The sequence below is a fragment of the Rhinopithecus roxellana genome, chromosome 3 (genome assembly GCF_007565055.1).
Source record: "Rhinopithecus roxellana isolate Shanxi Qingling chromosome 3, ASM756505v1, whole genome shotgun sequence".
Classification (NCBI taxonomy): Eukaryota; Metazoa; Chordata; class Mammalia; order Primates; family Cercopithecidae; genus Rhinopithecus; species Rhinopithecus roxellana.
Genome location: NC_044551.1, coordinates 111,797,178 through 111,823,773, shown reverse-complemented (window position 1 = coordinate 111,823,773; position 26,596 = coordinate 111,797,178). Strand labels below are relative to the sequence as shown.

The 26,596-nt window shown below is 37.2% G+C and overlaps 1 protein-coding gene across 2 annotated transcripts in view; it reads left to right on the top strand.

Annotated features, from left to right (window-relative positions):
• Positions 1–20,029, top strand: part of KCNN2 (potassium calcium-activated channel subfamily N member 2) — a 443,065-nt gene extending 423,036 nt beyond the window's left edge. The window contains exons 6-9 of one of the 2 annotated variants that reach the window (XM_030928036.1): positions 10,633–10,760; positions 11,377–11,394; positions 16,971–17,040; positions 19,423–20,024. In XM_030928036.1, the coding sequence (XP_030783896.1) occupies positions 10,633–10,760; positions 11,377–11,394; positions 16,971–17,040; positions 19,423–19,710 (504 nt within the window). In that variant the 3' untranslated portion in view covers positions 19,711–20,024. Of the gene's footprint in view, positions 1–10,632; positions 10,761–11,376; positions 11,395–16,970; positions 17,041–19,422 lie in introns of both variants that reach the window. The other variant, XM_030928035.1, reaches the window with a different exon arrangement.
• Positions 20,030–26,596: the final 6,567 nt, after the last annotated feature.

The window sequence follows — 26,596 nt, the reverse complement described above, 5'->3', positions numbered from 1 at the left end:
TCTCAAGACAGGGTCGCAAAGACAAATAAGAAATCACCACTAACTTTTGGAAGCCCCAGGCAGGGCTAGAAACAGGCTCTTTTCTTGACTTAGAGGCCATAGAAGAGATGTTAAAAATAGTATACCATCCAGTTGGGCAACCACTGTCCAATTATTAGCAGAAGAAAACAGTAATCACAGTGTTTAAGAGCACTGTCTGTGCCAGGAACTGCTCCAAGTGTGCCATGTGTATAAACTCACTTCATCCTCATAACAGCTTTATGAGGGAAGTGCTATTATTCTGGCCATTTTATAAATGTGGAAACTAAGACACAAAGGAGTTAGGTAACTTGCTCAAAGTCACCAGATCAAGGTAGAAAACTATGCAAGAAGAGAAAGGTTTTTATTAGACTCAATTTTTAGCCTTTCTTGATAGTCACTTGAGACAAATACCAAAGTCAAAAATAACTAAAAATTATTTTATAATAGAGTCATCTTGCTGTGTAATAACTGCCCAGTGTGGAATGCAATCAGGCTGTTGCTGAAATAACAAAATACATTGTCAACTTGGTAACTTTACCCATAAATGAATCAATAGATATTTCAAACATAGTTCCAACTTTCAGTGGTTTCACTCACTCTTGATTTTGGTTGTATATTTAAGAGCAATCTTGTTTAATTTGGTTAATACGCCCTAATAGGCCACTCATTTTAATGCAAATATATATTTATAAAGATTATACTTAAGAAATGAAAACATGAATTGCAATTGACTGCTCATGCCAAGTCTTACCTATCAGACACTACTGTAATACTTCATTGCAGTTAGTAGGTCCACATTTATAGTAGACAATCAGAGCCTCCCAGGTTCAGAGGCTACATTTTCAGCCTACAGTTACCACTTTGGAATGTCTTCTACTCTCCATGATTTACTCTCGTTTTCTTCAAACTCCTAAATTTGTTCTCAAAACTTGTGAACATCCCTGTATGAGAGTGTGCAGGGAAAAAGGTCAATGAGGAGCTACATAAAGGCCTGGGTTCCTTTTGCTTTTTAAAGATCTACTAGAGGTAAAAATACGTGCCTATGAAATTAGTCTACATCTAATCCATAAATTGGAGCAGCTGTTTTGTGTATTACATCATGTGTGTGTTTCGTCCTTTCAGGGCTCTATGCTGGCACAGTTTGTGTTTAAAAGTCACAAGTTTTATCATATTCAAAAGAACACTTGCATTAAGACCCTTGTAATCCATATTATTTTACCATGAAGATTATGCATTTTCTCAGGAATTAAGTTAATGCTACACTTAAGATATTAGGCAGAAAAATACCTTAAAATGTCATGTCACCCATATGTTTGCCTGTAAATCTTAACAGAAAAAAAAAAAAAAAAGTGACAGAATCACAAATAAGAAAGCCAAGTTAGCATGTTTGGATAAGCAGATTTTAACTTCCTCTTAAGAAGGAAGCATATAGTTTCTCTAAATATTATGTTGGAATATTGATATTCCCTATCTTAATTATTAAAACATTTTAAGAGTTAGAAAAGACCAAGACTTTGAGTACAAGATGTACAGTATCACACTGCCATCCACCACCGTTGATAAAAAATATTTTGTGAAGTTCCCTGAGCTCAACCAGTTTCATTTGGGAGACATTCCAGGTGGGTTTCATAGTGTAGTTACTGTGTTCCAGGGCCTCTCAACCTGGCACTCGTGACCTTTTGGCTGAATAATTCTTTTTTGTGTGGGGCTGTCCTGTGTGTTCTGGATGTTTATCACCATACTTGACTTCTATATATTAGATGCCTGTAGCACTGCCCCCAACTTGTGACAACCAAAAATCCCTCGAGACAAAATCACCTGGAGGAGAGAACCACCTTTTCATGTGCTGTTCCGCAAGGATTTGACATCTTAGAAAGGATAATCTCTCGTAAAAGATGTGGAGTCTACTGAATATATTGTAATTTCTTTTTTGGAATAACATATAAAAAATATACTGTATACTAAATATGGTTGGCAAGCTGTGTTAACTGTTGAGGATCAACAGCTAAAGTATCATATTCGAGTATTCCAAAGATTTTAAGCGTTTCCAGTACTGACCACTCAGCACATCAGGTGAAATCTCAGATGCTTCCTGCTTGGCAGAAAAATGCACTTGTGCTCTTGCTCATGGGTCCCCTGAAGTCCAGTCAGAGGCCCCTTTAGAGAACTATGGATCCAGAATCTAGATCTGTGGTTTTAGGTCATCTTCCTTCAGTTATTATGAATTTAAAAGCATCTTTCCAGGCCAGGCACGGTGGCTCACGCCTGTAATACCAGCACTTTGGGAGGCCAAGGCAGGCGGATCACAAGGTCAGGAGATCGAGACCATCCTGGCCAACACGGTGAAACCCCGTCTCTACTAAAAATACAAAAAATTAGCCGGGCGAGGTGGCGGGCGCCTGTAGTCCCAGCTACTCAGGAGGCTGAGGCAGGAGAATGGTGTGAACCTGGGAAGCGGAGCTTGCAGTAAACCGAGATTGCGCCACTGCACTCCAACCTGGGTGACAGAGCAAGACTCTGTCTCAAAAAAAAAAAAAAAGAAAAAAGCATCTTCCCAAACTGACCAAGTTTTCTGATGATGCTACAGCTTTTTTGTTGTAAGTTCTTGTATACTTTAAACTTCCTTTGGATAGTATTGCCTGAATTGTTTAAACTTCCTTTGGATAGTATTGCCTGAATTGTTTAAACTTCCTTTGGATAGTATTGCCTGAATTGTTTAAACTTCCTTTGGATAGTATTGCCTGAATTCTTTAAACTTCCTTTGGATAGTATTGCCTGAATTCTTTAAACTTCCTTTGGATAGTATTGCCTGAATTCTTTAAACTTCCTTTGGATAGTATTGCCTGAATTGTCAGGTTATTACCTGTGTTGAAAGCTTTTCCATTAAGTACTGTTCTGGTTTCAAATTTTACATTTTACATAATACTTATCATGCTTTAATAATTCTGTTATTTCATTACTACTTTTTAAAAGTGGAACTACTTTGCAGTATTTCTTGAGACTGGAGTCTCTTATAGGTCTGAGAAAAATACTCTAGTAGACTTGCTGACAGATCCATTTTTATAGGCAAGATGTCACTAAAGATATAATAAAGCTATAAATGTTAAAATGACACTAGAAGAAAACAAATTGCTTTCTTATGATACCCATTCCTTTATTATATATACTCAACATGGTATATGCAAATAATAGCCATTTTACAGTCCTTTCATTATTTTATACACAGTCATCAATCTAATGAGTATCATTTACTTGGAACTTGATTCCATTTGCTTATTTATGGAAATTCTAAATGGACTCATTTATAATTTAAACTTTTAAAATAATTCTAAAATGCTGAATGAATTCTAAAAACCATACCTAGTAACTTATTAGAGAAAAATACAACTATTCCCTGAAACACTATCTAGAAAGAAATCATTTTTTCTGCTGCTTAACAGGAATAATAGTCACAGATGTTCTGAAATCTGAATATGACCCTAAAGAAAAAAGCAATATGAATGCTAAACAATAGGCTGTCCTCCTAGGAAAAAATGTAACATTCCAAGTCCTCCAGTTTGTATCTTTAGTGAACTGAACAATTTCTATGAAAAATTATTCACCATATACAGATTTTCAGGGGAACAATTTTATATAAAAGTCGTTTCTCTGTATGACTACATTAACCAAGTAAAATACTGTATTTGAAAGCAGAACACTATTTATTGTACATCAGCACTGAGAAGATTGTTTTGTGTAATGCTAAAAATTTACATGACTTTCTGCAATTCAAAAATGGCCAACAGGTACATGTATCTAGAATAAACTAATGATTTTGAAGTGAAAACATAATGCCATTATGTTATCTCCTAGTTTAATAAGACAGGACCAGCTATTTAATAGATTTGCAGTTTATCACCTTATAGGGGCAATATATTTATCATGCTGTATCTTTTGGAAATATATTATTATTACTATTCATTCCATTCTGAGCAAACAGGAAATCTTGTAGTTTGATCCCCAGAATACCTTTTTGGAAAAGAAACTTGAAAACAAGCAATTCCAAAACCCAGACATAATTTTTAAAGTTGCTAGATACCCCACAAAGGATAATTGTACATATTAATGTCCACTGTGGGTGTTGTTAATCTGTTAAGAATTCTCAATCAGATCCATAATAAGAACACTATTATGCAGTTATATAATTTTGTTTCCTGCATGTCTCTTAACAAGGGAACAGAAATTCTAAAGGATTTATTCTGTGTAGCTTTCACATTGTCCTTGGCTCACAGCCCAGGGGGTTAACACATGAAATGAATGAATCACTTGGCTATGTCCTGTTCCACAGCCACAACATTCACCCAGGCCTCATACACCTGACCTAAAGGAAAACTGGAGAGAGAGGGTGAAGCATGAACAAATCTATCCCTGCTGCTGCAAGGGCGGCTGAGAGCATATGGCGCCCTGGTGCATTCCCCTTGAATTGGCGAGGAGTGGAAGTGTTATGCTAAAAAAGCCTCTGAGAAAGCAGCAGAGGATAAAAACAACAACAAAGAAATGGAAGTTGAAAACGAAGATCCAAAATAGCCTTTTAAACAATGTTGTCATTACCTATATGCTATAGGTTTGAACAAAGCAAAGTTTTAATAAAAAGAATGAATGAAAAAGAATGAACAAAACCCCCGAGAATATGGGATTGTGTAAAGAGATCAAACCTACAACTGATTGGGGTACCTGAAAGAGATGAGGAGTATGGGACCAAGTTGGAAAACATACTTCCGGGTATCATCCAGGAGAATTTCCTCAGCCTAGCAAGACAGGCCAACATTCAAATTCAGGAAATGCAGAGGATCCCCAGTAAGGTACTCCACAGGAAGGTTTACCCCAAGACACAAAATCATCAGATTCTCCAAGGTCAAAATGAAAGAAAAAAGATAAGGGAAGCCAGAGAGAAAGGCCAGATCACTTATGAAAAAAAAAAAAAAAAAAAAACATCTGACTAACAGTAGACCCCTCAGCAGAGGTCCTACAAGCCAGAAGAGATTGGGGGCCCATATTCAACATTCTTAAGGAATTTCCAACCTAGAATTTCGTATCTGGCCAAAGTAAGCTTCATAAGTGAAGGAGAAATAAGATCCTTTTCAGACAAGCAAATGCTAAGGGAATTCATCACCACCAGGCCTGCCTTGCAAGAGCTCCTGAAGGAAGCACTAAATATGGAAAGGAAAAGCCGTTACCAGCCACTACAAAAACATACCGAAGTACACAGACCACTGACACTATGAAGCAACCAAATAAGTAAGTCTGCAAAGTAACCAGCTAGCATCATGATGGCAGGATCAAATTCACACAAAGCACTAGTAACCTTCAATGTAAATAGGCTAAATGCCCCAAATAAAAGACAGAGAATGGCAAGCTGCCCATCAGTATGCTGTCTTCAAGAGACTCTCTCAAATGCAGACACACCCATTGGCTCAAAATAAAGGGATGGAGGACAATTTACCAACCAAATGGAAACTATAAGAAAAAAAGAAAAAAAAAAAAACAGGGGTTGAAATCCTAGTTCCTGACAAAACAGACTTTAAACCAACAAAGATCAAAAAAGATGAAGAGCATTACATAATGGTAAAGGGTTCAATTCAACAAAAGAGCTAACTATTCTAAATATATATGTGCCCAAGTCAGGAACACCCAGATTCAAAAAGCAAGTACTTAGAGACCTACAAAGAGACATCGACTTCCACACAATAATAGTAGGAGACTTTAATACCTCACTGTCAGTGTTAGTCAGATAATTGAGATGGAAAATTAACAGAGATATTCAGGACCTGAACTCAGCTTTGGATCAAGTGGACCTGACAGCAACAGAATACACATTGTTCTCATCACTATGTGGCACTTACTGTAAAACCGATTACATAATCAGAAGTACAACACTCAGCAAATGCAAAAGAACTGAAATCATAACAAGCAGTTTTATACTATAATGCAATCAAATTAGAACACAAGATTAAGAATTTAACCCAAGGCCGGGCGCGGTGGCTCAAGCCTGTAATCCCAGCACTTTGGGAGGCCAAGACGGGCGGATCACGAGGTCAGGAGATCGAGACCATCCTGGCTAACACGGTGAAACCCCGTCTCTACTACAAAATACAAAAAACTAGCCAGGCGAGGTGGCGGGTGCCTGTAGTCCTGGGAGGCTGAGGCAGGAGAATGGCGTGAACCCGGGAGGCGGAGCTTGCAGTGAGCTGAGATCTGGCCACTGAACTCCAGACTGGGCGACAGAGCGAGACTCCATCTCAAAAAAAAAAAAAAAAAAAAAAAAACAAAAAAAAAATTTAACTCAAAACCACACAACTCAAAACCAATGCAAATTGAGCAACCTTCTCCGGAATGACTCTTGGGTAAATAATGAAATTAAGGCAGAAATCAAGAAGTTCTTTGAAACTAATGAGAACAAAGAGACAACGTAGCAGAATCTCTGGGATGCAGCTAAAGCGGTGTTAAGAGGGAAATTTATAGCCCTCGATCCCCACATCAAAAAGCCAGAAAGATCTCAAGTTAACAACCTAACATCTCAACTAAAAGAACTGGAGAACCAAGAACAAACAAATCCCAAAGATAGCAGAAGACAAGAAATAACCAAGATCAGAGCTGAACTGAAGGAGACAGAGACACAAATAACCCTTCAAAAAGAAATCAACAAATCCAGGAGCTGGTTCTTTGAAAAAATTAAAATAGACCTCTAGATAGACAAAGAATAAAAGAGCGAAGAGTCAAACACTATCAGAAATGATAAGGAGATATCACCACTGACCCCACAGAAACACAGACAATCATCAGAGAATGCTATTAAACACCTCTGTGCATATAAACTAGAAAATCTAGAAGAAATGGATAAATTCCTGGACACCTATGCCCTCCCAAGACTGAACCAAGAAGAAATTGAATTCCTGAATAGACCAATAATGAGTTCTGAAATTGAGGCAGGAATAAATTGCCTACCAACCAAAAAAAAAAAAAAAAAAAAGCCCAGGACCAGATGCATTTACAACTGAATTCTACCAGAGGTACAAAGAAGAGCTGGTGCCATTTCTACAGAAACTATCCCAAAAAATCACAAAGGAGGGAATGCTCCCTAACTGATTCTATGAGGCTAGCATCATCCTGATACCAAAACCTGGAAGAGATAAAACAAAAAGAGAAAACTTCCAGTCAATATCCTTGATGAACATTGATGAAAAAATCCTCAATAAAGTACTGGCAAACCAAATTCAGCAGCACATCAAAAGGCTTATCCACCATGATCAAGTTGGCTTCATCCCTAGGATCCAAGATTATTTCAACATATGCAAATCAATGAATGTGATTCATCACAGTAACATAACTAAACATAAAACCCACATAATTATCTCAATAGATGCAGAAAAGACCATCGAAAAAATTCAACATCCCTGCATGTTAAATGCTCTCAATAAACTAGGTATTGAAGGAACATACCTCAAAATAATAAGAGCCATCTATGACAAATCCACTGCCAGTATCATAATGGGCAAAAGCCAGAAGCATTCCCCTTGAAAACCAGCACAAGACAAGGATGCCCTCTCTCACCACTCCTATTCAACATAGTATGGGAAGTTCTGGCCAGGGTAATCAGGTAAGGGAAAGAAAGAAAGGGTATTCAAATAAGAAGACAGGAAGTCAAATTACCTTTGCAGATGACATGATCCTATATCTAGAAAACCCCATCATCTCAACCCGAAAACTTCTTAAGCTGATAAGCAACTTCAGCAAAGTCTCAGGATACAAAATCAGTGTGCAAAAATCACTAGCATTCCTATATACCACCAACAGGCAAGCAGAGAGCCAAATCATGAATGAACTGCCATTCACAATTGCTACAAAAAGAATAAAATATCTAGGAATACAGTTAACGAGGGAAGTGAAGGACCTCTTCAAGGAGAACTACAAACCAGTGCTCAAAGAAATCAGACGGGACACAAACAAATTGAGAAACATTCCATGCTCATAGATAAGAATCAATATCATGAAAATAGCCATACTGCCCAAAGTAATTAAATAGTTTCAATGTTATTCCCATTAAACTACCATTGCCATTCTTCACAGATTTAGAAAAAAAACTATTTTTAAATTTACATGGAACCAAACAAGAGTTGGAATTGCCAAGACAATCCTAAGCAGAAAGAACAAAGCTGGAGGCATCATGCTACCCAACTTCAAACTATATTGTAGGGCTACAGTAACTAAAACACCATGGTAAACTGGTACAAAAACAGACACATAAACCAATGGAACAGAAATGAAGGCCACACACGTACAACCATCTGATCTTCCGCAAACCTGACAAAAACAAGCAATGCAGAAAGGAGTCCCTATTTAATAAATGATGCTGGGAGATCTGGCTGGCTATATGCAGAAAATTGATACTGGATCCCTTCTTTACAGCTTATACAAAAATTACCCAAGGTGCATTAAATACTTAAATGTAAAACGCAAAACTATAAAAACCATAGGAGAAAATCTAGGCAGTACCATTCAGGACATAGTCACAGGCAAAGATTTTATGACAGAAATGCCAAAAGCAATTGCAACAGGCAAAAATTGACAAATGGTATCTAATTAAACTAAAGAGTTTCTGCACAGCAAAAGAAGCTATTGACAAAGTGAGCAGACAACCTACAGAATGGGAGAAAATTTTTGAAATCTATCCATCTGACAAAGGTCTAATACCCAAAGTCTACAATGCGCACTGCTGTGTTCAATTGCTGTTTTTCTGACCCATTGGTTTTTACCCAGGGTTCTTATCTGGTTTTCCACCTTCCTCACCAGGCAGGGATCTAGGCTTCTCCTCTATGCCTTGGACTGGTAAAATCAGAGAGAGAGAGCCTCTGTCAGGGCCCCTTGCCAATCTTCCAGGTATCTATAGTTGCTTAGAGGCCTGAGCCTCTCTCTTTCCTCACAGGGAAAGGCTATTCCAACCCCAGAGACTGCTGGCCAGTCACTTCCCACTCCGCTCTCTTTAAAAGCGAGGTCCTCAAATAACGACTATTCATGCTGCACCCATTTCCTTACCTTTGAAAGGACATGAGGATCAGATGCAAAAAGCTTCTAAAGATGGCTCTCCCTGCTGTCTGAGGAAATGGAAGTATGAAGATGGATCGAAGAATTGACTTGAACTCCTTTTAGCTTCACTGTGGATGGTGATGGTGTTACTTATACGCATTGCTGGCACTTGGCTTCTGTGTTATCATTTTTCTGTTGGTCTGAGGATTCTCTCCATGTACAGAGTCTAATGGATAGCCAGAGGCAGTGCATTACAAACCAGTCACTCCTAAAAGAAGCTTTACTGTAAAAAGACCACTCATTTTCTTAAAATGAGTTCCAGCAATATGATTTTGCTCAGAAAGAAAACTTTTTAGTTCCATGGAAAAGAATTCACTATCAGTTACCAAACCTGATGTTTTATTTGCTAAAGTGAAAAATATAAATACAAACTTGGGCCCACAGTTTAGTATAATTCTAAAGCTCATTCTTATTGTAAATCTAATGATTGAGGGAACTTTAATATTCATTATCTCTAACTTTCTGATGTTCAAGAAAACCGAAGTCCTACGATGTTAGCTAATCACTTCAACCTGACTTGGTTAGTACAAAGTCAAGTACTTAGAATCCAGCTATTGCCTTTCTTAAAAAGTTATCTTCCTCCACCTAGCACCCCAGTAACCTGTGACTCTCTTTGTGAAATATCCTTTATCCATCACTCAAAAGAATTAAATGGAGCGACTTCTTATAGTAAGTAATCCAAAAGCCCAAGTGAAAGCTGTGGGTCATCAGATCCCATCGTGTGAGCAAGGAAGAAGCCAGAATCTGCCCTTGCTGGCCCTTGATCAGCTCCCAGGATTTGTTGAAGACTTTCATCAAGAAAGCAAGTGATTGGATTAAGTATCCATGCCTTTCGTCAGCTACTGTAGGTCTTGGCAGTGTTACTGCAATGCTTTCACCCTTTTCATTTTTCCCATCCCTTTGAAATGCAGTGTACCTAAATTTCCAACAAAATCATAACACAGACTCTGTCAGTTAATTAAAGTGTGCTAACAAGCATACAGATTGCTCAGTCACTCTGGGAGGCTATCAGTTCTGGGTGTCCTTATACATTCAGCACTGGAAACATGCCTTTCCAGTAGTACTCAGCCAGAAATACCAAGCAGGTTTGCAAAGGACAGGATTAACCTTGGCCTCATGGCATTTCGTCTTTCTCCAGGGAAAGGAAGAACATGGAGACAACAATTGCAATACACAGTGGAGAACTCAACACCTCTTGATTAAAAAAAAAAAAGTTGAATAAAAAAGAAGTTTCCTGAAGGAGTAGGATAGAATTTACGGCAGAAAGAAAGTGATAGTATCTCTCTATTTCAATTTAAGTGTTGTTCCCAGGCAGATACAGGTACTTCTAAAAAGACATAGATTCAAGAAAAATAGTATTTTGAGTCATAGTTACTAAATGAAGCTACAGCTCACCATGATCCTTGGGATGAAGACTATGACGCCCAGCAAAGTTACAAAGGATTCTGCTCTGGAATTTATCAACTGCTTTGTTTGTTCTCTTAACAGGTAAAAAATGCAGCTGCCAATGTACTCAGGGAAACATGGCTAATTTACAAAAATACAAAGCTAGTAAAAAAGATAGATCATGCAAAAGTAAGAAAACATCAACGAAAATTCTTGCAAGCTATTCATCAGTAAGTATCGTTTTTCATTTTTATCCTGCTTTTGTGTCCTTGGCTTCCAATGTTTGCACTGGGTTGTTCTTGTTTCATAAGGAAAGAAAAAAGAAAACATTGTCATGTTTGTTTCCAGAAGATGTTAAATGGCAATTTAATCATTCCACAGTAAGATCCTGAGAATAACCTCAGTTCCTTTAATGGTTAAAAATCACTTATTAGTACTAGAATATTAATTAAAATGTCTTCTCAGTTTCTCTTTAGAATAACTTCTGCTAAGATGGTGTTTCTTAATTTAACCTATTTATTCAGATAGTTTGCTCTAGGATATTTTTAGCTTTATTTTCTAAACATAGCTTCAAACATATTTATATGAATGTAGTGCATATAACTGATTTAATACTTGAATTTTAAATTAGTTTTTAATCAGAAATTTGGCTGTGTTCATTTTAAATGTTCTAGTTTGTATAGACCTTTTACTCTCTTATCATTATTTTAACTTTATCCAAACCACTATTGTTGAAGTCCTTTGTGCTGTTCCATTGTTATATAATTAACATAGACTTTTAAAGTAACAATCTACATCTAGTACGATGCATTGATAATTTTAAAGCACAGGGTCTTTCTCCTCCAGGCTGGCAGCATCCTTACTGTAAGTATTATTCATGTGGGTATCGATTGTCATGCCATGCAGACTTGCTCTTAATACCATTTCTGTATGGAGAAGAGCAGATATGGTCACATTTGTGGCTTAGAACAGTGGCTTTCCTTATGAAACCTACCAGGGTAATAATGGAAAGGTGGGTAGATACAAGATGCTTTGGCTATCCAATGAGATTTGTCTCTCAGACCCAACTAGTATAACAGACAAGAAAACTCAAAGGCTGAAATTTTTATTTTGCATGTTCAGGTAATTCATATGTAATATGGTACCACTAACATTTTGTAGGAAATTACTAAGCATTCATCTTCTACCCTAGAATACAAAACCTGTCCATTGAACTGCCCTGCTTAAATAGGTATCACTGAAAATGTAGACTATGTTATTATGGACAGATTCATACTTCCACAGAAATTAAAACTCAAGTAACCTGAGGTTTATAGTAGAGGCAGGCTCTGCACATATGGTAGAGTATCTGGCCTTCATTGCTACTCACTCATGCTCTTTCCCCAGCTTTACTAACACACTTTCCTACTATAGTGATGCTCTTTCCTCTGTAGCTCAGTGACTTGACACACCACTATGGTTTTCCTCCCTTTGTAAGGAAAACACAAGGCTGTAGTTTTCAAATAATACTCTTAAAATAAGGAAAAACACAGAAAAGGAACATTGTATTCCATCCGACTCACAAGAGGGAACTTGCTCTAGACCTCACAGTTACACTTATAACCCAGAGCCACCACCCAGGAGCTCTTGCCTAGACATCTTGATTCCTTGAAGTTTAGATTGAAGAGAATGAAAGCGCTTCCTGCCTCCCCAGCCAGAGATGCTGAGCTTTCGCCTCCGTGTTCCTCAACCTATTTTCCTGTCGAACAGGCATCTTCCTCAAGGGACTCACCTCGCACAACTCTCCTATTAGAGTGATCTTCCCCTGCTAAAACCGTACTACACAGTAACCCCAACATTCATACAGGAGGTCCACAGGCCATACCATGGCAAAATCATTTTTGTACCTTTAATATTTTGATATTAACCTATATTTAGTATGTTAAAAAGAAACCTTACCTTAGTGCATGTGAGAAGATATGTATGTCCAGGGCGGAAGGGTGTGAGATGACACAGCAGTAAGCAAGTGTGGTCGGTCTATGTGTTGAGCAGCCACACATCCCATTGCCTCCAGGATCTTATCTGGGTCCTTTCCTGTCAGTCTGACCTATCAAATGGAAAATTACATGTGATTTACCTTTAATAATTTTTCATATAACAACAAATCCAAAAAAATGCTGTGATAGTTTTTGTAATACGGTTCTGTAGCCATGTGCAGTGGGGATTCGTATTATATCTTGTAATATAAGACTGTTCTGGACTATTATGTTCATGATACATTCACATTCAAAAGCCTGGGGGAGAATGTAGGGGTTTTTACTGTAAAATGCTTTCAACTTTGCCGTAGGTTATTACATTTTTACGTTAAAATGTTATAAAAAAAAAGTATTTGGGGAAGCTTAAAAACTGTCACTAAGCAAGTTGCAAATACACCCTACAAGGCGTGTCAGCCCTTTCTTAAGGGTGGGTACTGTGGAGTTGCTTGCACGGGGTCTTTTAATATACTCTATTTGGACAGAGTGACAGAGGAAGCTACTTGTGATTTTTCTGCTTCTGTCAGACATTTCTTATTCTGTTTCTTCTGTAGCAATGTGTACTTCTAAAGCAGATAAGCTTCAGGCAACTCAGAAATGCTCTGAATTGCTTTATAAATTTATCTAGGGGTTACCGGGTTTCCGTTGAGGTGGGGGACATTTATACTTTGTCAAAGTGTGACTATGTTTATGCATACAAGCTTTGTTTGGCTAGATCATTCTCATCATGCATACTTACCTTTCAATTTAGCTTAGTACTGGAAGTCAGGGAGTGAAGTCATAGGGAAAGCACACAGGGCTCGATTCCTCAGGGCAAGGCTTCCATTGCCCACTGTGCAGATCCACCGGGACCCTCAGCCTTATCTGTCGGCACTGGGTACAATCAGACCTTACTAGCTGAAGAAAAATGTTAAAATTCATTCGATAGATCACTCCTGGCCTCTCCTACTCTCTGATTTGTCCTGAGTGCTTTTTCAGCAGCTCTCTGCTTCTGCCAGTCCCTGCTGTCTCAACTCGGTTTCTCTTTTCCAAACTTCATAGCCTCTCTATCCTCTGTTGGATGCTGGACTGTCCAGGCCTGTGCCCTCTTTTCAGTAATTTTGTTTTTAGATTGTCACTTAGTGCCATGAAGTGTTCTCTTTCTCTTAACTTTTAACCCTTTTTCTGGTAGCAACCTTACCTTTAAAGTTTATCATTCTTTTATTTCAACTATGGACCAACATGAATTTGTTTCAGAGCCAAGAAATCCAATCTACTTGATTTGTATATCATGAGAGTTGGATTACCTGCCTTTCAGAAACCCCAGGCTTCTGAGTTGTCCTAATTTGGAAAAGATGTACCCCCCGACAAAAAACAATTATAATGCCTTTGCTTCAAATATTGTTCTTTTAACCATATCACATTCATATTAGGCAAAAATATTTCTTGTTTACTTGAACATCACGTATCAAGAGGCCATGATGACTTTATGCATGCTCTTCCTTCTGAACTCTTATTCAGGAGGAAGCTGAGTGCTTTCAGATGAGAAAGTATAGTAGCAATGAAGAAGGATAATGGAATAGTGTTTCTCTTTGGCCAATATGTCAAAATCCTGCAGAACCATAACAGGATCTTCCAGCTAATGAATCGAGCCCCCTGTGCACAACTGAACACCACATTGTGTTATTTTGTTCCAGAATATTTTACAGTTTCTTTTCTTTTGTTTTGTCTTTTTATTTCAACAAAATGAAAATAGAGCTCGGAAGTAAGTTGTGTGAGCCGCTCCTTTCAACATTTGCAGAATTTTCTACTGGCTGCATGCACCCAGCAGATCCTTTATTTGTGAATTTTAGTAGTCTGATTGCTGCTATGGAAATGTGATCCAAAATCATGATATTTTCCTGTGATAAGTGAAGTTCACAAGGAAGAAATCAACATATGTTTCTTATTCTTCTTTTTTTGGGGGGAAAAAGTGTAATACACATCTGCATGTTACCTTTTATTCTGGCAGCTGCAGCTTAAGCAGGCTTTTTCTATCAGCTCTCCTACATTACAGGCAGTGTAAGAAACAAACAACAAGACAAGATGATTCCGGAATCTAAAGGAATTCCAATCGAATAGGGCTACTCTATGTCAGCTTTCCAGATTAGTAGAAAATAAAATGGGCAAAATTCTACTGTCAGACATAGTATAGTAATCCAAGAGAAGTAAATTCGGCCCCGTTGTTTACAAGATGAAGTACCCACTTAAGCTAAGAAACTGCCACTGGCTGTTCTAACCTGACTTGTAGAATTCAGGACTTTCTCTGTACTCATTACTTACTGGAGGCATCTGGTCCAGAGCCCAAACTTCCATCATTTCTGTGCCACCAATACTACAACTTAAATTTGAAAATGAAACTTTATACAAATTCCTTTATAGAAATTTTAATCCATTTTTATACAAATGGATTAAAAATATTACGAAGAAAGGTAAAGGTAATTGTCAATTGATAGTTGGAATACTGGTATTGAATTCTAGCCATAGGCTGTTGCCTGCAGAAAGCTCTGAGCTGAGATTCTGCTTTTTTTTTTTTTTTTTTTTTTTTAAAAGCAGGTGTTAGGAGACACAGACAGAGTGGGACCAGCCTGTGACGTTTTTCTTGCAGTAATGAAGAATTAGAAGAGAACTGAAAGGAATAACTGTTTTCCATCTTAAGTATCACTTAAAGTCATCTAGAATACCTCTGTTGGTATGAATCCAGCAGTGCAGAAACATTGTTCTAATCTAACACACTTCATTTCATATGTAAAGAAACTAAAGGTCCAGTTAGAGTCAGTGAGGATGGAATCCACTGTTGTACATTGCTCTTTCTTTAGTACACTTCTGTGTAATGACCCACAGATGTCTAAGTGTTCTTTTTAGGGGGTATAGGGTGGGGGTAGTTGCCTGTTTTCCAAAGGCACACATCAAAAATTGTAACCCTATTAATTACTGAGAGAAATTTTTCTCAACAATATATTGGATCTAAATACATGCTTGTAAATTTATTTTAGACTAGGACATATTCCATCTCTGTAATAGCATAAAAAGGAGCCAGTTAACTTCGTTCCAGTGTTCTAATAAACACATAGTCGCAATGAGAAGTTATAACCTTCAACTGTTGTAGATTGGTAAAGATCGTGTTGTAGGTAGGTGTCAGCTAAACCTACTGGCAGAAGGCACTGCATCCTCACTGTAGAGCAGATTTGGTGACATATTGGATATCCTAGTGTCAGAACAAAATCACTGAACATTATGAACATATTATAGAAATCTCCCTGGCAGTAAAATCTTGCCCTGTGAGTTTTTATTCCTTCTACATAATTACCTTTCATTTCAATTGAAAAATAATACAAAATACTCTCTCTAGCATTAAAACTATACTTTATAAAATGACTTGTCATCAAAGTAAAATAAGATTGGCATGACTGTTTGTTTGTTTTCATTAAATAGTTTAGAAGAACCTACTTCTCTTTTGGGAAAAAGCTTTTAGTTGTTAGCTTAAGGAACAATAAACCACATTTGTCTTATTGGAAAATCTTTCTTGGTACACAGTAAACACTGAATAAATATTTGTTGAAAAATAATATAGTAAATAAAGTTAAAGAATAGCAGAGTGCTTACCTAAAAATGTTTTCTAATACCATTTTTTGACAATTGACTCCTCATCAGGTACATACAATGATATTTAACAGTAGCTAAACATAATCTTACGAGTAGAGACTCCATCTGCCAGATACTATAATTGTCCTCTGACTTTTATCTACACTGAAAATTAAGGGAAATTTTTCCTAGGAAATGGTCTGGCCTCCCTTCAAATTTAATGGCAGTTCAAGATAAAAGTTAAACAAAATACAGTGAAGAAAAAGATAATAATTACGTGTTTTGTGTTATATTGCTGCTGGTTGAATAAAAGTTTTTTTTTGTTGTTAATAAGAATCTCACTTATCACTGTGTTTTCATCAGGTTCAAATACCTAACCCAATCCATTTCAGACTAAACAGGGCTAATACCTGTATCTAGTCATGTAGGCATAGGAAGGTGCTCATTGCTCCAACATCGATGAAATTCCAGTTGCTTTGCATATTTCTTCCTATGTCTATTTGTCATGATACTGGGCTTTAAGGAATGTTTTGGCTTTTTCTCATATGGTTAAATCCTTATGAGTCTTTCTGAATTCAACTTTACCGGTAAATAGTTGTCCTAAGGACATCTCATCTATTGCTCTCTCTCTCCTTTCTTTTTTGCGGTGTTGGGGAAGCATGCTTCTCATTGAACCAGACACATAACCAGTTTGGACTTACCCCAAATATTCAAGGCATTATCCATGCAGTTATTTGCTCTGTCAATTTTGTGCATGCTCTTTGGAAGGCATAAGATTGCTGTAGCAAGAAGGGAACCTTTCTGATATCAGATTCTGTCTTTTAGATTAAGAAGTGTAAAAATGGAGCAGAGGAAACTGAATGACCAAGCAAACACCTTGGTGGACTTGGCAAAGGTAAGCCTGAGGGGCTTGGCCCTCATAGTTGCATCTTTTGAAATCAGCCACTAATCATTCATGTTTCAAGAGGATCCCAACCCAAATTTAATTAATAAATCAAACCAAAAAAGCCTCCTAAAATGATGGTCCAACTTAAGAATGTTTCTATAACTCTCATTTAATGTACTCTTTCCCTGTTACGTTATTCAACCCCATTCTAAAAACATTCCTAGTTACAGTGATTTGGAAGTACCATAAGAAGCTTAAGTGGAATAGGAGACAATACCTGTGGGATTTTTATTTGCATGTAAATCTCATCCCAATGAGAGCAGAACTGCATCCGAGGTGTGAGTGTGATATTCAGGAATGAATAGGACTCATCAATTAAATTTTGTTCTATGTATTTTAAGCAAACTCAAAAGAATGCAAAGTTGAAATAAAAATAAAAGATACCAGAAATTACATCCTAAAATGAAAGTTATCACCCCAAAGTGATCATTTTTTTATGGTTCTTTCTCCATTTCATTATTTCAAAATCATACCACTTTTTAAAAAGTACATTAACGGTCTCCAAATTATTCTACCTTATTTGCAACATTTATCTGATCAATTTCTGGTTGTTTCTCCCCACATAAAACCCATCCTTAAAACATAAATATTTGTCAGCTGTCAAAACATTGCATTTTCCTGGGTGAGTTCTAAAGGTGGTATTAGAATAGCATTTATATAATTGTTCAGCCTTTTACCCAAATGCTTTGAAAGAGGCAACTCTCAGTTGCATCTTACAAACTGTTTTTTTGTTTGAGAAATCAGCCATGATTTTACTAAAGCCTCAAGTATAATCCATAAAAATTACAAGTATTTGTCCTAGTCTCATTAAATAATGCATCTAAATTACATTCATTTCAATGTATATCAATACCACCTACTAGATGAAGATGGTAAGTATTTAATGATTTACCCTAGGAGAGCATATATCATGCATATAAACTGGACAGCACACATATATAATGTATAAAGATATCCTCGATTAATGTGTATAAATGTGGCTGTTACTTGGACATATGAAAAAAAAGATGGGCAAGCTCCATCACTCCTAGGTTAAATGATTTTTAACGGATATTTTTATGGAAAAATGAACAGACCACATTGGAATATGATGCAGAGATGTAATTTTACTTCAAGAGTACCACTGTGAGGCAAGATGCTATTTCTTTATTAATGTACTTATTATGACCACGGGACTGTACGTACCATAAAGGCTCAGTATTTTTGTAAATGGATGGATGCTGTCCACATATTCTCAAGACTATGTAGTAAAATTAAGTGTATGCACTATGTCTCTGATCAAACTGAAACAAGGTGCCTATATTCTGAATGATAACTCCCTTATCAGTTCATTTACCATCTTTAAAAGATTGTTAAGCAGAAGAAGAGCATATGATAGAAGAGAAATGAAGTAGAAGGAAGGACAGCTTAAATGAAAGGATCTCAGACTTGGGAAAGTCTGCACTAAACTAAGATTAAAACCTTTTCCTCCCCTTCACCAGCCTTTTTCCTTTCTAGCTCTGAGCTGATCAGTCCTTTCTCTTTGTCTCTTGGCTACTCAGGAAATATACCTAGAAATCAGAGTTATGGATATCCTGTGATCAAGACAGTCAATTTCAAGGTTCACTAGGAATCCAGAAACATTTTCCTATTTTAACCACTTAGCTTTAATTAAGCCTTAGCCAGTAAGTCAGAGCCACAGCCAATAAGGTAGACTGGTAACTTTAGTATCTCCCTCAACTAATATTCTCTCAATTATCTGTAAAATTTTCATTTGACCCAATGGAGAGAGGCCTATAATTTGGAACAAAGGATAACAAACAATATTTAGGAATTTATTGCTTTAAATTACAAAATTGTAAAACCAGTTAATCCTAAACTTCATTTATATTCTACCCTCAACATTTCTGCTACATCCCAATACCATCTGTATTATTATTTATCCTTGTTTTATTTATTGTTCTTTGATTCTGCCCATTTTAAAAAAATTACCCCTGCCCTAATGTTATGTGTTGCAAAATGAATTTGATGTGTACTAACCTTTGTGACAACCTTTAACATACACATATAAATATTAAATTGAAATGTTTTTGTCTATCCTGATACTGCCTACAATCATTGGGCATACCACCAGTAGCAGTACTTGCTCCACATTTTCTACAACTGAACCAAAGATCTTGTATTTCTGTTATAAATCCTGGTATTGAACAGATACAGTGAATTGACTTTGCAAGATGAGCTGTTCAGTTTGCTGACACCCCTGTTATACTGAATGCCACCAGCAAGAGACTGGAGCTAAACCTCTGTTTGTTCAGGGCAAGTATAATTAACCTTCTCAATCCTGTTTTTCAGACCCAGAATATCATGTATGATATGATTTCTGACTTAAACGAAAGGAGTGAAGACTTCGAGAAGAGGATTGTTACCCTGGAAACAAAATTAGAGACTTTGATTGGTAGCATCCACGCCCTCCCTGGGCTCATAAGCCAGACCATCAGGCAGCAGCAGAGAGATTTCATTGAGGCTCAGATGGAGAGCTACGACAAGCATGTCACTTACAATGCTGAGCGGTCCCGGTCCTCGTCCAGGAGGCGGCGGTCCTCTTCCACAGCGCCACCAACTTCATCAGAGAGTAGCTAGAAGAGAATAAGTTAACCACAAAATAAGACTTTTTGCCATCATATGGTCAATATTTTAGCTTTTATTGTAAAGCCCCTATGGTTCTAATCAGCGTTATCCGGGTTCTGATGTCAGAATCCTGGGAACCTGAACACTAAGTTTTAGGCCAAAATGAGTGAAAACTCTTTTTTTTTCTTTCAGATGCACAGGGAATGCACCTATTATTGCTATATAGATTGTTCCTCCTGTAATTTCACTAACTTTTTATTCATGCACTTCAAACAAACTTTACTACTACATTATATGATATATAATAAAAAAAAGTTAATTTCTGCACATACTTGTTTGGTCACTTGACATTTCTAAAGCTTCACTTCTCACATTATTTTCAAGGTAAAATAGCCGATTATCATCTGGTGCACACTGATAATTTTGATAGCCAAAAGTTTAGCTGGTTGGAAAAAAAGACTTCAAATTCCTCTATACCCTATTCCTAAGAGTCTTCTCTTGTTACGAGTCATTTGCATCAATCATTTGAACCAGCATAGCTTACTAGTTTTTGTGTTGCATTGTCTCATTTTTAATTCAATTTTTTTTTCAAAATGTAGAAAGTGAGTCTTTCTTTTATCAGAACATATACAAATAAGGAGTAGAGATGCTTTCAATAATTTTTTAATTCCCAGTTTACTAGCGAATTTATAGGAACAAAGTATCAGGGTACATCACTGCCTATAAACAGATGGTGCAGAATTTTAGTTCTAAACTAGTTATTTCGTATCTTTCCATTTACTTATTGTGAAAGGCCAAGCATGCACTTTAAGTGCTTGGGGCCTACATGTGTGTATTCATAGATACACGTCTGCATACAAAAGCATAATGAACATACATAAGCCTAACTCCTAACATACCCTCTAGTAAGTGATCTCATCTTGGTCTGTACTTACTTACATATTCAACACAAGTGAATAGCATCTAGTGAATTCCACGTGTTTTAGGACACTTGTTTCCTGGATGGTGAAGGTCAGTTTGCGTGAAAGAGAACTGAGTGGTTATTGCTACAAACCTAGCTGTTTGCAGATTTGCTCTAAGAATCCACTGGGTTTAGAAGAACCGTGTGTGAGATGATAGCAATATGGAATTTCCTCATGTGGTGTTATTCCCAGGAGTTTACAAGAAAGCTGATGGTGGTAGGGATAATGCGTCATAAAAATAAGGCTTCTTTTGGACAGCTCTGAAAGCAACCTGCTTGTATCAGCCTAAACCTAAAAATATTCCATTTTTCAGGGCAATCTGTTTCAGAAGCTTTTGTTCCCCCCTCCACTTCATTTTATACCATACCCTTTGGTGTCAACCTTACAACATTCAAGTTGCTAGTATGTTTTTCCTTCTTTAGCACAAACTAGAGTGATATATTTGATCCACCCTACATAGTCCAATGGATAAAATAACATTCATAACATTCTGCATAAATAATTTAAAAACCAAACAGTTCCTTTCAATATCAAGGACATAAAACTATGATTGCTTTAGATTGCATGAGAACCACTTGCCATTTACTGTCTGTCTATCCAAAATGGCTGAAACTAAAGTCCACTCATATAGCTTATATAGGCCTTTGTTGGATGAGAATGAGGCTTGGATTTTTTTTTTTTTTTTTTAAATAATAAGTGAAAGAAAACAAGAACACTGGTTATAGAAACATACTGCCAAATTAAATGAACATCAAGATCCTACTTCATCAAGATTTCTATTTCATGGATGAAATCAAAATCTCATTGTATGTATTTTGGGTTCCATACAAGAATATATCAAGCATTTGGTATAAACACTGGATGTAAGGAGAAATTTTGTAAAAACATTAATTTGTTCTTACAATGTATATAGTTAATTCTTGTATCTTCTACCTCTGTTGTGACTAAAAGGCACAGTCGCAGCTGAAGTTTATCATCTTACAGATCAGTGAACACTATCACCCCAGAACATTAGGGGACTAGGGAAAGAATAATGTATTGCTTCTCTTGTCAAAGATGAGAGAAGACAAAGATTTTAATTTATATTTCTTTACCTTGCATTTATTCTCTTCTTTTTAACTGTAGCTCTTCTAGAATAAGTCACTCTCTTATCCTTCAAAATCAATTTTTCGTTTCCTGTTCTATGTGGAGTGTATGAAAACTGGTAAATATTACATTTTTATTTCTATTTTTTTAAATGCCAAATAACCACAGTTTTAAAAGGAGGAGGGGACCCATCGGTTACATAGACATTCTGGCCTGTGATTTGCTGAATCAACCCCACTTTAGGCAGAGCTACCAAGTCTCCTCCCAAATGGCTTTGAACATTAGGCAGAGTCCTCTGAGGGCTGCTTAGAGGACTGCTCTTGTGGTGATAAATGCCCTTAACTTGCATTTTGCTTTTCAGAATTCTCAATAATAATTAAGTTCTGTTTGTCTCATCTCAGCCTGCCACACCCTGGTCTGTTTCTCTACAGCCAGCACAAGCCATTTGGCTTCTGCAAATCATTTTAAATTACAGTGGCACCACCTTCCTAAATAATTTTCATTTCCTCCACTTACCCTCAGTGTCAAGGTTAGTCACTAGAAAGAAGACCCTGTGTGCTCTTACAGAAATGAGGATGAGCCAAGTGCATGACAGATAATACATTTTGGAAATCTCATGTGTTTCTCTCTAGTTTCTCCTCCCTTTCTATTTGTTTTCCAAGAGTCTCTCCATCAAAACATCTATAGTAATCAAGTAATTATGCTCCAAAACAGAATTTGGGAATTCAGATAAAAAGCTAGGGGTTAGGGTTAATATGAACATGGAACAGTGGATTAAATAATACAGTCCTCCTGTTTTTGAGCTTTGCTCAGTTTTGAGAAATAACATGGCGAAGTGGAAGGAGTCAGACTTGGGTGTGGAACTTAGCCCTGCCACTCACTAGCGCTGTGTACTTGAACATCATTGATTCTCAGAAACTTTTGTTTTCTCATTTGTAAAATGAGCCTAAAAAGACACAGCTATGCGGGGGGCGGGGCGGGGGGTGCAGTCTGCAAAGCCTGGCATCTGTTTCATCAAACGATGGTAGTTACTTGTATTACTACTTACAGCAAAAGGCAGCAAATATTAAACACCTCCATTAACTGCTTCTAACTTTTAGCACATGACTATATATATATATGTATCCTTTTTGTGATTCTGACATACTCCCTTTCTGCTTCTTGGAATTCCACAAAATCTGTTCATAAATATGATCCAGAAAAGTAGAGGGTGTTTGGTTAGGGAGTGCTGGGAAGGTCACCTGAGAGTTGGACCAAAGGGCTCATTTACTTTTCCAAACCCACCCCTGTAGGTCCTGAGCCTCCACCCACTTCTCCTAGTCTGTGTAACACACCCTCATGCCATTTATGTGTTTTAACTTGGGGTCCCCAACCCTGGGGGCCTGGCCAGTTAGGAACTGAGCTGCACAGCAGGAGGTGAGTGATGGTACAGCAAGTAAAGCTTCATCTGTATTTACAGCTGCCCCTCATGGCTCACATTACCACCTGAGCTCTGCCTCCTGTCAGTTCAGTAGCCGCATTAGATTCTCATAGAAGCACGAACTCCATTGTGATTGCGCATGTCAAGGATCTAGGTTGCGAGCTCCTTAGGAGAATTTAATGCCTGATGATCTGTCACTATCTTCCATCAGCCTCAGATGGGCCCTTCTCATTGCAGGAAAACAAGCTCAGAGCTCCTACTGATTCTACATTATGGTGAGTTCTATAGTTATTTCATTATATATTACAATGTAATAATATAAATAAAGTGCACAATAAATGTAATGCACTTGAATCATCCCGAAACTATCACCCCACAACCCCCAGTCCAAGGAAAAACTGCCTTCCATGAAACTGGTCCCTGGTGCCAAAGAGGTTGGACACCACTATTTTAACTGACTTTTCAAGCAATCCACTAAGAAAAAAATTATCAAACGGGTTGTTTGATAACTAAAATCCTAGGAGATGTTGAGAGTCCTGGAAGACCCTGCAGCAAGCAGTATAATACAAAGAACTTCTCTCCATCTCACTGTCACTACTGCTAGAGCCTTGATGAACATGATCTTTTTCAGTTTGTTAGACTAGGAAGGAAAAACATGCCCTGTCAATGCTGCTTTCTAGTTCTTCTGTTAAATATGTCATGAGTCAGTGAACCCACAAATAGAAAACATATAGTTTTCCAGGTATTTTTAGAAATACTTAGAATTTGTTCCACCCAGAAAAAGCCTTTTTCTCTAGTTATGGTTTCCTCTGCCCCAAGGCTCATGCTCCCTAGGTGGTAGTATGGAATGAAAGATGACACTCAAGTGATTAGAAATTACTATGGCTGAGCTCAGTGGTATGTAGCCTACAGTCCCAGCTACTTAGGAGGGTAAGGCAAGAGGATAGCTTGAGGCCACAAGTTGGAGACCAGCCTAAGAAATATAGCACTCCATCGCAGACAGCAAAAGAGTGAGCAAGAGAGAAGAAAGAAAGGAGAGAAGGAGGAAAAGAAAAGGAGGAAGAAAAGAGGAAGGGAAGGACTGAAGGAAGGAAGGGAGGGAAGAAGAAGACTTACTAGGGCTACAGTGTCAGGAGTACTATATTAACCTTCGGTAAGTAACTTACTTAACCTTAGGTCCAGCTAAAAGTTGCGTCTAAGGGTGGCTGTGGTCAGCAGACTGTGGCCAAGCAGAGTAGAACAGAGAGACACTTTGTTCGAGTTTCTCTACTCTATTAATAACTTGCCTTTCCTGCCCCCTCTTAGTAGGAAAGCAGTCGCTCTCCATAACCCAACTCTTTTCATCTCTGTTGGAGACAGGTCTCATTTAATCCTTTAATTCCTTCATCAACCCTACATTTATTTCCATTTTACAGATGCAAATACTAAAGGGAGTATCTGTTTCTAAAACGAGTTAAAGGAAATAAGTTCCTTGCTCAAAAACTTAAATTATCAATTTCCCTGGGGTTTCCTTCCATGCCCCCAACTCCCAAATAAAGAAGCCTATAAACCAGATAATATTTCTCATTTGTCCGTCCTGTCACTTATAAAAATATTTGAGGGCAGTGAAAATGTAGTGTCCTCTGCTAAGGTAAATATATATATATATATATATTTGCAGACTCCGAACTGGTTCAGCTCAAAGGAAAAGTACACCTGCACAGTGGGAGATGATGTGGGTCCGAGTCATAAAAAAAAAAAAAAAAAAAAAAAAAAAAAAAAAAAAAAAAAAAAAAAAAAAATCCAACAGATCACAGAACGCACTCGGTGTTGCACCGACATTTTGAGATGATGCCACCTGTTACCTCTGCTGAACCTGGGTCAGGCAATGAACCCTCAGCCATCCAGGCCCATCACCTCCCCTGCTGAAGAGACTGTGGCCATCAGACCTCCTTAGGTGGTCGATGAGGGATGACATGAGATACTAAGATGAAGTCTAAACTATACCTTCACTGTAAAGGAAAAATCAAAATGGCTTTGGTAAGAAACATTTGGCATCCTGTGTACCAAAATCCTTCCGGCCATAATATTCTACGTCTACATTATTCTGCCTAATGATTCCCATACCATCCACCATCCCTTCAGAGTGGGCTGGAGTGGACACACCTGCTCAAGCACATTTTATATGTAGAACCTGAAGAGACAGGCCTATTCTAGGTAGGCCTTCAGGTTTTACATATAAAATGTGCACAATTCCATGTTGTACATGAACCCAATTCTTCCTCTATCTCATTTCCTCCCACTTTTGTCTTATTGCTTAAATGGAATTGTTAGGTTGAACATTCATATTTTTGTGGGCTTTGGGAATGCAAGGCTAAAATTAACCTGTCTTTCTGTTGGATAAGATCACACAGCCTCAGAGAGGAAACTAACGATGAATAGATAAAAGGACTTTAAATTAACCAACAGTTTTATTTTTGAGTTTATAGGAGGAAGTGATATGCTATGAAGAAATACTGGCATCACTTAAATATGATTGCGTAAGGAGCTTTTCCCTTTATTTTTCTAAAAACCTATTTATATGTGTTCTGAAACATATTTTAAGGGAGTTTGAAAATCATGAGTGTCTTTGACAGCGATCACTGATAGCAAGGGTCTTAAAACAGGTTGCTGTGGGGAATAAAAATATTAGTTGGACATTTCCTAGTAAATGTGAAGCAGCCCAAGTGGAGAATCCTTTGTATCTTCATGAGATTTCTATCGCCTCTCTCTTTTAGAAAAAGCCACAGTAAGAGAATATTTCTTCTGTATAAATAATAGAGAGGACTTGAAAATTAGTAAAAAGTGGAATATTGCCTAAATAATTTAAATGATTAAATATTTAGAGGAAAAAAAACCCCTTTGCAAAGGCATTTAATGAAAACTTATTTACATATAAAGGAGAATAAAGGTAATGACACATTCTTATTCTTGACTTTGATAATTTAAAAACTAAGTAGAAACTATTTTGGAAAGACAAAAAAAGGCAAGAAAGCTTAAAAAATAAAAAAGTGAGAAAGCACAAAGCAAGAAGATGAAACCTAATAGCCTAACAACAAGTACCAATAGTTTAACTCACCTGTTTAAAGGATAGAAAATACAAGCTTAGGTTAAAAATAAAATACATATATATGCTTTTTACGAAATAAAATAAAATGACAGGTCAAGCTAAAACCCAAGTTACAGGGGAGAATTCGTGCTGGTCCAAACAAAAATGTGGTAGCAATGTTCATTCAGACTGAAGTAAATCAAATGAAAAGTATAAAATCACAAAAAGATGCCATGTTAGACTGATAAACATTCCATTGATACTGAAGAGAAAGCTGCATGAAGTGTATGCACTAAATAATAACACATATAAATTAAAACTCTCAGAAATAAAAGGAAAAGCATAATTGTGTGGGAGACTTTA